The sequence below is a fragment of the Geotrypetes seraphini genome, chromosome 2, assembly GCF_902459505.1.
Source record: "Geotrypetes seraphini chromosome 2, aGeoSer1.1, whole genome shotgun sequence".
NCBI lineage: Eukaryota > Metazoa > Chordata > Amphibia > Gymnophiona > Dermophiidae > Geotrypetes > Geotrypetes seraphini.
The window spans coordinates 505,856,339-505,868,464 of record NC_047085.1 but is presented as its reverse complement, the minus strand read 5'-3'; the positions used below and the strand labels follow the sequence as shown (position 1 = coordinate 505,868,464).

The following is a 12,126-nucleotide window of genomic DNA, read 5'->3' as shown; positions in this document are numbered from 1 at the left end:
CAGACAAAAACAAATATACACTTGCACAAAATTGAAGGAGGACTAAATCAAGATGTCAGGTTAGTTTCAGCGCCAAAACCAAAATTCAATTGGCCTCTAATTCTGGGTCACTTAGGTGCATGCATTGTACCGGCTGAACAAAAGCCTGGTTAACCGATCTCCTAAGGTTGGCTCTGTGTGAGATCCTTTTTTCCTAGAAAAAAAAAAAGCACTGCCCATTTAGATCTGGTCCCTTCACAAAAAATAATAAAGACAACCATGGGAGAGGACGCAAAAATAGCCTTGAATGAACTCCTTTATGCTTTACAAACAAAACAAAAAAAAAAAACCCCCAAGAGATAAAAAAAAAAAAGGGGGTGGGGAGGAAGCCACCACCCAGCCAGGTGTTGCAAACAAACTACAAAATAAAGCACAGATGAAAGTTTAAGAATAAAAATTCCAAAGATTAGTTAGGACCAGGCCAGGCAAAGCCCCCTCTCACCCCTCTTCCTACCCGCTCTGGTTTATTTTGATCGTGGGGTTTTTTGAGCTAGAGAACAGACCATGTCACTCACTGCTACTCCTGCAGCTGCCAAACATCAACAGTCAGAAAGCAACAAGGGAGACGAGCACGTGCGGCCCTCATAGGGTCAGAAGGGTGTGCGTTTCCGTATTCCCCATGGACAGGCCCTTCTCCCCTCTGCCCCCCTTCAGCTTTCTTGCCCCTTAGAGTTGACCCGCTTTGTTGTTTTTTATTTGGATTTATTTTGTTGTCACCGAGTTCCCAGGAAGGAGGGGGAGGGTTAGGTGCAGAGCTGCCATAAGGTCTGGTCTCAGCTGGAATGCAGACCACTGCAGGAGAGTGAGAAAGAGAGCTTGGTTAGCACAGGGGGGAGGGAGGTACAACAGAGCTCGTTAGGCAGCTTTCTGCCCAGGGAAGGGAGAAAAGCAGAGGCTGCAAGGCACAGGAAGGGTTAAACCCAGGGACGTACGGAGGGAGGTGTGTGCAGAGACAGAGAGCCGTGTACCCGGGAGGGAGGACGAGCAGCGGGAGACCAAAGCATGCCAGGGATCGCCCTCTGAGATACAGCCGTTGTGTCCCTCCTTCCTCTCTGGCTGCTCATACAGGAGGCAGACAGAAAGAGATGTCCGCTAGTAGGGCTGGCTCTACATTTAGCTAGTGGCGGGTTAAGGAAGGAATTTATCAAGCGTCCTTGGCTGATCCGTGTATGCATACTTTGTAGAGATGCTGCGTCACTCTAATTTGGAAGCCCATGTCTGACCTAAGCGCTGCAGCACTTTCGAATCGGCCAGGCCAATTTTTTTTTTTTTTTTTTTTTAAGCGAATCGATTCACCCAAAGTGAATCGGTGAATCGATTCGAATCATGAATCGGGCAGCACTAGTATGCAGGTAAGGCTAGTCTCAGTTAGGGCATTGGTCTTTATGTGTGTACTGCTGGGCACGATGGACCACTGGTCTGACCCAGCAGCGGCGATTCTTATATTCTTCTGTTTAATACTCCATGGAAGAAACCACACTGCAACATAAATTTAACTCTCCTTTCCCCTTCACCTGTTTCCACTCCTCATACAATCCCCTTCGTTGCTCAACTTTATTCAACGTCTGTTGTCTCACAGTTGCAATTTTAGCCATCCAGTTTCCTCAACACTCCCTCCTTAAGAGGGAACTCGTCCCCTCCAGCGTCCCTCCAGCTCGCTTCTGGCTGCCACAAGATAATAATCTGCAATATTTAGTTGGTCTTCTCCCCCAAAAGGCAAATCACAGGTCCAGCTCCAGGACTTCATTTGCTATTTCTTGTTCACCACAAATGATAAAAATTCCCATCACCTCTTCTCTCTCTGTATAAAACTACCCACTTGTAAAAAGTGGATAAAATCAGCAGCTTCAGACCCTCAAGTTCCAAATAGAGAGCTGCACGGGAACAGGGACGACGGGAATCCCGCGGGACCTGCAGGGATCCCGCGGATTCCCCCTTCGGGTCACGGGGATCCCGTGGGGATGCCCCCTAGGGTCATGGGGATCCCGTGGGGACGCCCCTTGTGCTCTTGGGGATCCCGCGGGGTTCAATGCCTTTCCTACCTGCCCTGCTGCGAGGCCTCGTCTTCCATTTTCTGCCTACCCTGCTGCAGCACACATAGCCAATCGGAAGTCTTCCCCGATGTCAGCGCTGACGTCGTAGGGAGGGCTTAAACAAAGCCCTCCCTTCCTCCAATGTCAGCGCTGACATCGGGAAGACTTCCGGTCGGCTGAATGCAGCAGGGCAGGTAGGGAGAAGGCAGAGGCATACCAAAGCGGGGGACGGTCCGCCCCGGGACAGAGGGATTCCTCGCGGGGACGGGTGGGAGTCCTCACAGGGACGGTTGGGGACGAGTGGGACTTTGGCGGGGACGGGTGGGATTTCTGTCTCCACGCAACTCTCTAGTTCCAAATTCCCTCAGAGTGCCCCAGTCTATAGTCCCCTGACCCCTTTGTTTTCCACCCGTAAAATTCCCAGGTACAAATTCTCAATTATGTCTAATGGCCAACAGCCCAGAATAGCAACTGTCATCTAATAGTGTATCTCTCACTTTGTCCCAGATATTCAGAGTTAATTGGGTTCCTACTTACACTCCCCTGTAAGGGCCTAGAAGCCCACAACCTATACCCTAAAGCAGAGGTGTCCAACCTTTTGGCTTCCCTGGGCCGTATTGGCGAAAAATTTTTTTATGGAGCCGCACAAATGCTCAAACCCTGCATCAAGACAAAGGAGGGAGCTGGCAAGACGGTAAACACCCGGGGGCAGCAGAGGAAAACACTGCATCGCATTTAACCAGGGCCGCACAAAATACTTCACGGGGCCGCAGGTTAAACACCCCTGCCATAAAGCAACTTCTAAGATTTCCTGTTATAATCTGACCCAGAACTTTTTCTCACCTTCCTTCTGAAATCTCTGAAGCAGAAGCTCCCGACGTTGGGGCCCCACGGGATGGAGTCAGAGACCGGACTGGCAATCGCTGGAGGCTCGGATCGGACATGACCAGGTCCGAGGCTTGCACGGACCCTGTAGTACGAGGGCCCGGCGATCTACCCCGCCTCAGGGAGACATCCCTGGGCTTCTTAGCGGGTCTCCGGGACAAGGCAGAAAGACGCCTCGACCGGTGCCTCGAATGAGGCCGAGCAGCGGGCGACTCCCGCCGTGAGGGAAGCGGGAAAGAGTCAGACGAGGACAGACGCCTAGACCGACGCCCCCTGCCCCGAGAGCCCTCGAGACAACGCTCAGGCTGGTCCGTTGCGAGCGAGGTCGAGGACGGGGCAAGCCGAGCCAAAGCAGAGGAGAGCTGCGAGGAGATGATAGCCTTAAGCATATCCTCGAACATCAGCACCGAGACCATATTCGGCCCTACAGGTGCAACAGTGCGTCCCACCGGGGGCGACCTCAAGGAAGAGTATTCCCGTATGGTGGAGGCACGCTTGGAGGCTTTAGAAGGCGGTTTCGTCGAGGCAATTCCCGTCTGGACGGACAGAGTCTCCGAGGAAGGCTTCTTAGGTAGCTGACTAGACCCTGAAGACAAAAGAGGAGACTTACCCACAGTGGAAGATTTCAAGGCCGGGGCCATCGAGGTCGAGAGTGATTTTCCCGGGGCTGAGGTCTTCGAGGTCGACTTCGAGACCGAGGCCGAGGTCAAGGTCAAGGCCGAGACCGGGCCCGCAGGTTGATCGGTGTCAATGGTGAAGAGCTCCACAATCCGCGCCTCACGCCTCCGGAGAGCCCGAGGTTGGAGGGTAGCACAACGAGGACAAGAGCCTGTAGGATGGTCGACCCCGAGGCACAAGATGCACCAGCGGTGCGGGTCAGTGACGAAATCACCTGACTGCACTGAGTGCACTTTTTAAATCCGGTCAAGGGCCGGGAGATAAGTCAAAAAGAGGGCTGCAGCCACGCGAGGCCAGGCGGCCACGGCAAACCGGGAGCCCCCGGTTCGCCGAAAATACGAATTCCTAGAAAAAACCACAAGAAAACAAAAAAAAGAGCACAGCGACTCTGAATCAAAAAAAAAACCATGAAGCCGCGGTGCAAGAAAGGCACGATGGAAACGCAGAGAAGAGAGACAGGGCTTTCTGCCTCCACGGAAAACTAAGAACTGAAGACCACAAGGAGGGGATGTGCCCTCTAGTGGAACGGGAAGGCACACGCATGCGTGGTGCAGCACTAGCAAACTTTGAGATCTTCAATCAAGTTTGCTTGAAAGCTGTCCGCAACAGGGCTCCATGGATGACGTCACCCACATGTAGAGAATATGCTGCCTGCTTGTCCTGGGATAATACTTCACAGGGCCGCAGGTTAAACACCCCTACCATAAAGCAACTTCTAACATTTCCTGTTACAATTTGAAGCAGAACTTTTTCTCACCTTCCTTCTGAAATCTCTGCTTTCATGCTGTTACTAATCAGTATCTCCACCCCTCCTATGGGCACCCTTTTTTGCCTAGATAATAGTAAAGCAGTTTTGTTTTACTGTTGAGGCTTTATTCTCCATTGAATTGTGATTCCCATAGTCACTAATGAGGGGCCTTCCATTAGACGTATACTAGAAGTATTTGTATTGAAAGTTTTGTGACTGGGTTCAGATTTTTTCTCACCCTTATTTGGTGCCATTTATCAATAGGAAAAATATTTGTGCCACTCCAGCTTCTGATCTCTAACCCATGTGTGTCCTGAGGTAACAGAATATCAGCTTATAATCTTTTTTCTTTAAATATACTTATCTTGTGATTAGATTTTAAACCATTTGCCTTCCAGGATCTTTAAGTAGGTCTCCCCTACCCACTTCTCTACCATCCCACCTACTCATCCCAAGACATAGCTTCTACCCATTTTGGCTCCAATTTCAAAATGGCTGCCAGGACCTCTACTACTATTTATCATTTCTATAGCGCTGAAAGGCACACGCAGCGATGTATATTTGATATGTTGTAGATGGGCCCTGCTCTGAAGAGCTTACAATCTAATTTGGACAAACAGGGATTGGGGAATTTCTTGCAGAGAGTGATAGGATGAACATAGGTAATTTTACAGTGAGTGGGAGTTAGGAGGTGAAAACAGCCTAAAAAGTGGGCTTTTAGCTTGGATTTAAATACTGCTAGAAACAGAGCCTGATGTAATGACTCAAGCAGTCTGTTCCATGCATATGGCACAGCAAGATAGATGGGATGGAGTCTGGAATTGGCAGTGGAGGAGAAGGGTACAAATAGGAGGAATTTGCCCATTGAATGGAGTTGGCAGGGCAGGGCATTGAGGGGTTGCAGACTTGTAGGTCAATAAGAGGAGTTTGAATTGTATTCAAAAAACGGATGGGGAGCCATTGAAGTGACTTGAGGAGAGGAGTAATGCGAGTATGGCTGCTCTCGCATAATTTAATTTGTGAAGCAGAATTTTGCATGGTTTGGAGGGAAGAGAGACGGGTGAGTGGAAGACCTGAAATAAACAAGTTCCAGTTAGCTAGAGGTGATGAGAGAGTGTGGATAAGGGTTCAGAAAGGAGAGCTCAGATTATGGAAATATGAAAGCAGTGACAGGCATTAGCACTTTGTTAGATCTGAGCGGAAGTGTGCAATTCTGGAGGCCGCACTACCGTAAGGATGTGCTGAAACTGGAGTCGGTCCAGAGAATGGCCACCCGGATGGTCTCGGGACTCAAGGATCTCCCGTACGAGGAACGGCTGGATAAGTTGCAGCTGTACTCACTCGAGGAACGCAGAGAGAGGGGTGATATGATCGAGACATTCAAGTATCTCACGGGCCGCATCGAGGTGGAAGAAGATATCTTCTTTTTCAAGGGTCCCGCGGCAACAAGGGGGCATCCGTGGAAAATCAGGGGCGGGAAACTGCACGGGGACACCAGGAAATTCTTTTTCACTGAAAGGGTGGTTGATCGCTGGAATAGTCTTCCACTTCAGGTTATTGAGGCCAGCAGCATGCTTGATTTTAAGGCCAAATGGGATAGACACGTGGGATCTATTCACAGAGAAAGGTAGGGAAGGTTCATTGAGGCGGGCAGATTAGATGAGCCGTGGCCCTTAACTGCCGTCTATTTCTATGTTTCTATGTTAAGAGAGGAGTCAAAGATGACCCCAAAATTGCAAGCTGACGTGATAGAGAAGAGGAGGAAGTGGGTTTAAGCAGAAAGATACAGAGTTTGGTCTTATCCATTTTCAATTTCAGATATCAGTGAGATATCCAGGCATCAATGTCAAATAGGCAGGCTGAGACTAGGATCAGGATTCCTGTAGAAATATCTGGTGTGGAGAGATAGATCTAGATCTGGGAGTCATCCCAGTGATAATTCTCATCTCTTTTAAAATATCATACCATTCCTATTGTAGGGTCATGAAATGGTTAACTGTTGTTTAAAATATTGCTCTGGCCTACATAGCTGAAGAAAGTTTACAATCTATTGACTTCATCTGCCTAAAATGTATGTCCCTGCCTTACCACATTGTAAGCTAAATAGATAAGAGTTTGAGCCATGATGTACCCTGCCCTTCTGTACATTTAACATTTAGAACTGTAAGAGTTAGATAAGTGACCTGCTAGTGTGAGCTTAGGACCAATAATAATTGTAGAAAGTTATAGAAGTAACAAATGAAAATTGTAGTTTTTGCATATATTAGTTTGCGAAAAGGGCATAAAAGTCCATGTATTTCCTGTTTCTGACACTCTAGTAGGCAGGCTATTAACTGCACTAGAGTCCGGTATACCGTAATAAATCTCTTGTACTTTCTTTACGCCTCTGACTTTGTGTGTCCAAGTGACCTTTCACTATTGCACTGGAAGTAAATTTATCCCTTACCCAGAGAGTTCAGCATCTGATAATTCTCCTTCATCACCTCCCTGTAGAGCTTCTTCTGCTCTTCATCTAAATACGCCCACTCCTCCTGGGTGAAAGAGACAATGATGTCCTCAAATGTCACCGGTTTCTAAAACATAAACCAAAATCACACTCAGCATCTTCTGCAGCACCTCTATAAAGAAGCCTCCCAGGGTTGGTGCTCAATGGGTAGAAGGAAAATGTACATAATTTGCAATGACATAACACAATCCCAGAACAGAGTTATATTTCAGGAGACCTCCCACTTCTGGAGCTAATGAGGCAGAGGGAAATGCTTTTGGTGTGTATAATTCATAACCACATAATCCCAGAGCACTACTCAGAGCTGGACTCAGCAGGGCAGAGGAAAACATTTCTGTGTGTATATAATTTGCAGACACATAATTCACAGTCCCAGAGCAGGACTATAGCAAAAGGAAGCAGTCACATCCCACAATCTCCCCTTGTGAGACTCTGATCTCTCTCCTTCCCCTCAGGAGGGTCCCAAAGTGTCTTTCCTCAGTCCAGGTCTGCTCAGGGTCCTGACTCTGCACTATCCCAGGTCAGAAAGCTGCAGCAGTGTTGTAACAAGAAGGAAGAAGCTGGGGGACTCTCCTACCTGGGCAGAAGCTCCCTCGGGCATTTTCCTCTCTGCTTTTGTACTTTCCAGGATTAGAAATGAATCTGGGGCTCTTTCTCCGGCTGAGGGTTTGTCTCCTGTCCTGTGGCAGAAGGAACAAAACAGACAGGAAGTGAGATTTAGATCTCTAAGGCTCGTTTCCTGTTGGGCACAGGCTGATGACATCACAAAGGGGAGGCGGTGCTTCACACTGATTGAGAGACGCGGTCTTGTCTTCTCGGTTCTGCCCATTTCAGTGCTGATTGGTCAGAAAATTGATCCACTAGCACCGAGAGGGAGAGGAGGAGGAGGAGGAGTTTCAGCTCCTTCCAGCACTCATTGGTCAGAATGATCTTGGGGCGGGGAGAGGAAGAGTTTCAGTGGGGAGAGAGGGAGGGAAGGAGAAGGAGCAAGGATGGAATTAGGCAGGATTATTTGTTCGACACAAGGACATTGTGCCCCCCCCTCACCTCCATTTTATTTTATTTTGTAAATTTATTTTGAATTTTCAATAAACATAATAGGATATGGAAGTCCAAACGACAAAACCAATTTAACATAAAGTCACAAAGTAGGAAATTCCATCTAGCCCTCATAAAGTGGAGAGGAGTGCTATTATACAAAAAGGACAAAAATCAAGAAAAACATAGGAAAGAATTCTTTCCTTAACTCTATAAGCATCTATTACAATTATTGCTCCTCAATAGAAATCAGTTCTCTCTCATCTAAAAATAAAGATCCACTTCTTCAGGGCCAATGTTTTGTCAACTCAGAGAAATCTCTGCCTTTGCTGGCGCTGTGTAATTTACACTTTTTTGTGTTGTTCTACTCAAATAGAGCGTTGTCCCCCGTGTTATTCAGACAGGAAAGTTGTTTATGCCTGTGATGTCAGTTGAATAGAGCTATACTATAAAATGCTCACCAGTACTGAGGCTTTTTCTTTCCTTGTCTCAAACGCCGAGGGCTCCTTTTACAAAAGCACGCTAGGGCTTTAACGCGCGCAATAGCTTGCGTTAAATTCCCTAGCGCGCCTTTCTAAAAGGAGCCCTGTGCTCTAGACAGTGGAGTGCTTTTTGTAATTTGGTATTGATTTTTCCTCCATTTGCTTGTTCACACCTGACATATAGTAAATTAATTGAATATATATTAAGTACAATCTTGTCAGCCCCTCCTGCCTGTCTACTCATTGGATAGAGCAGTACAGGTCACAACCTCTCAAATCCTCTCCCACCTACTTTCTGTCTCTCAACCCCTAATTACTTTCTCCCATTCCCCTTATTCTCCAGGCCACTGACCATATTTACAGTTGCCCATATTTGGGCAGTATTCCCTCCTTTCACATGCTTACCCCTCGTGTTACGTACTTGAACTCATGATTTGAACAATAGCCTTTATGGCTAGTTCTGCTGACTCTCTTAATATGTTAACTTGACTAAGGGCATTGTATTCAATGTCTCAGGAATGCCCCCCTCCCCTCTTCTTACTCACAAATGCTTGTTACCTGTATGTGTACACAGTGTTAGACAAATTCCTTCTGCTGGAATTTTACCAGTACAGTAAAACCTTGGATTGCAAGTGTTTTGCAAAACAAGCAAAACATTTTAAAAAAAATTTTAACTTGATATACAAGAAATGTCTTCAATACAAGTACATACAGTATACACACATCACAACTGAGCTGATGGTACTTCTCTCTCTGAGGCTGCTTAGAAACATCAGGAAATATTAACACTTGTTGGCCTCAAAACAGAGCTTGTTTCTTAGTAAAATACAACTTCAAAATAACTTGTTTCTCTAGTTCTGTTTTGAAAGCTACCAAGAGTGTGGCACATTTTGTAATTATGTCCTTAGAGGACTCTAGAAAATGAGACAGATCCAAACTATCTGGTGATACTAATTTATCTATTTATCCCTCATCTACCACCTCCTTAGAATCCCTCGGAATGTAAAAGAGGTTATCAGGCTCAAAGGTATCCATGTTAGAGTATTGCAATATCTCCCTCATATACATTCTTAATATCTCCAATGGAGATAGATAATGAATGATGGGAAAGTTTAAAAAATGAAGATTTTTAGCTCTCATATAATTTTCCATTTTTTCCATCTTGGCATGAACCATTATACTTTCTTTAATGTTAGCAGAAGCAGTACTCTGTAAATTATTTACCGATTTATCTAGTTTATTTCCTAGCTCTGTTATTTGAGTTTCATGCTAATTTATTTTAACTACTGTATCAGAGGAGAACTGGCACAATTTCAAAACTGTATTTTGCAATGAAGACTCAATTCTATTAACAGTTAACCATACATCATTTAAAGTGACTACTTTATCTTTAGGGAGAACATTCAGGCTTGGCTCCACAACCATTTGTACAAGAGTCAAACCTTTTGTTCCCACCGTACTAGATTGATCTGAAACACTAAGTCCAGTTATGTCAGACAATAGTAAAGAAGAGGTTACATCCTCAATCTTGGAGGGTGTCTCTACTCTTTCAACAAAACTTAATGGCTGGGGAGGTGGAGAGGGAGGCAGACTGTGTACCTAAAGTTACCTACTCTTCCATCCGTGGCAATGAGGAAACCATAAGGTGCCAATACATTGGGTCCACACCTACATAAGAACATAAGCAATGCCTCTGCTGGGTCAGACCTGAGGTCCATCGCGCCCAGCAGTCCACTCATGCGGCGGCCCAACAGGTCCAGGACCTGTGTAGTAAACCTCTATCTATACCCTTCTATCCCCTTTTCCAGCAGGAAATTGACCAATCCTTTCTTAAACCCCAAAACTGTACTCTGCCCTATAACGTCCTCTGGAAGCGCATTCCAGGTTTCCACCACACGTTGGGTAAAGAAGAACTTCCTAGCATTCGTTTTGAATCTGTCCCCTTTCAACTTTTCCGAATGCCCTCTTGTTTTTTTATTTTCTGAAAGTTTGAAGAATCTGTCCCTCTCTACTCTCTCTATGCCCTTCATGATCTTGTAAGTCTCTATCATATCCCCTCTAAGTCTCCTCTTCTCCAGGGAAAAGAGACCCAGGTTCTCTAATCTCTCAGCGTATGAAAGGCTTTCCATCCCCTTAATCAGTCGTGTCGCTCTCCTCTGAACTCTCTCGAGTAACACCATATCCTTCTTAAGGTACGGTGACCAATACTGGATGCAGTATTCAAGATGCGGACGCACCATTGCCCGGTACAGCGGCAGGATAACTTCTTTCGTTCTGGTTGTAATACCCTTCTTGATTATACCTAGCATTCTATTCGCTCTCTTAGCGGCCGCTGCGCACTGTGTCGTCGGCTTCATTGTCATGTCCACCATTACCCCCAAGTCCCTTTCTTGGGTACTCTTAGTCAGTAACATCCCTCCCATCGTATAATTGTACCTCGGGTTTCTGTTTCCCACATGCAATACTTTACACTTCTCAACATTGAACTTCATCTGCCATCTCTCAGCCCATTCCCCTAGTTTGTCCAAGTCCCTTTGCAATTCTTCGCATTCCTCCTTTGTCCGAGCTCCAATAAATAGTTTGGTGTCGTCCGCAAATTTTATTATCTCACACTTCGTTCCTGTTTCTAGATCATTTATGAATATATTAAAAAGCAGCGGCCCAAGCACCGAGCCCTGCGGAACACCACTCGTGACCTTCCTCCAGTCCGAGTAGTGGCCCTTCACTCCTACCCTCTGTTTCCTACCTTCTAACCAGTTTCTGATCCATCTATGCACATCTCTGTCCACCCCATGGTTCTTCAGTTTCCGGAGTAGACATTCATGAGGCACCTTGTCAAAGGCTTTCTGGAAATCTAGGTATATGATGTCTATGGGGTCTCCTCTGTCCATCTGTTTGTTAATTCCCTCGAAGAAGTGCAATAAGTTAGTCAGGCACGATCTTCCCCTGCAGAAACCATGTTGGCTGGATATCAGAAGTTCGTTTTTTTCAAAATGTTCATCGATGTTTTCTTTTATCAGTGCTTCCGCCATTTTCCCCGGAACCGAGGTCAGACTCACCGGTCTATAGTTTCCCGGGTCACCTCTTGATCCCTTTTTAAAGATGGGCGTAACGTTGGCTATCTTCCAATCCTCTGGGATCACACCTGTTTTCAGAGATAGGTTGCAAATTTGCTGTAGTAGCTCCGCTATTTCCTCCTTTAATTCCTTCAGAACCCTTGGATGGATTCCATCCGGACCTGGGGATTTGTCAGTTTTTAGTTTTTCTATCTGCCTGCGCACATCATCGAGGCTCACTTCCATGGATGTTAACTTTTGTGCTTGATTTCCATTGAAGATTTGTTCGGGTTCCGGTATGTTGGTTGTGTCTTCGCTTGTAAATACAGACGAAAAGAACATGTTATCTTTCCGCGACCTCTTTCTCTTCCTTCACTGCTCCCTTCCGGTCTCCGTCGTCCAGCGGTCCCACCTCCTCCCTAGCCGGCTGTTTCTCTTTAACATATCTAAAGAATGGTTTGAAATTTCGTGCTTCCCTGGCTAGTCTCTCTTCATACTCTCTTTTGGCTTTTCGAACCACGCGGTGACATTCTTTTTGATACTTCCTTTGCTCTTTCCAGTTTCCCTCAGATTTGTCCTTTTTCCATTTTCTGAATGAATTTTTCTTATTGCCTATCGCTTCCTTCACTATTTTAGTTATCCACGCCGAGTCTTTTGTTCG

General features: G+C 46.2%; 1 protein-coding gene across 1 annotated transcript in view; it reads right to left on the bottom strand.

Moving 5' to 3' along the window:
* LOC117354958 (zinc finger protein 99-like) overlaps positions 1 to 7,642 on the bottom strand; it is a gene marked incomplete at its 3' end in the record, with an annotated part of 66,544 nt that extends 58,902 nt beyond the window's left edge. Inside the window, exons 1-2 of the mRNA XM_033932916.1 lie at positions 7,467 to 7,642; positions 6,830 to 6,956 (exon numbers count right to left, since the gene is read on the bottom strand). Of these exons, the coding sequence (XP_033788807.1) occupies positions 6,830 to 6,956; positions 7,467 to 7,490 (151 nt within the window). The remainder of the gene's footprint in view (positions 1 to 6,829; positions 6,957 to 7,466) is intronic.
* Between the last annotated feature and the right edge of the window lie 4,484 nt (positions 7,643 to 12,126).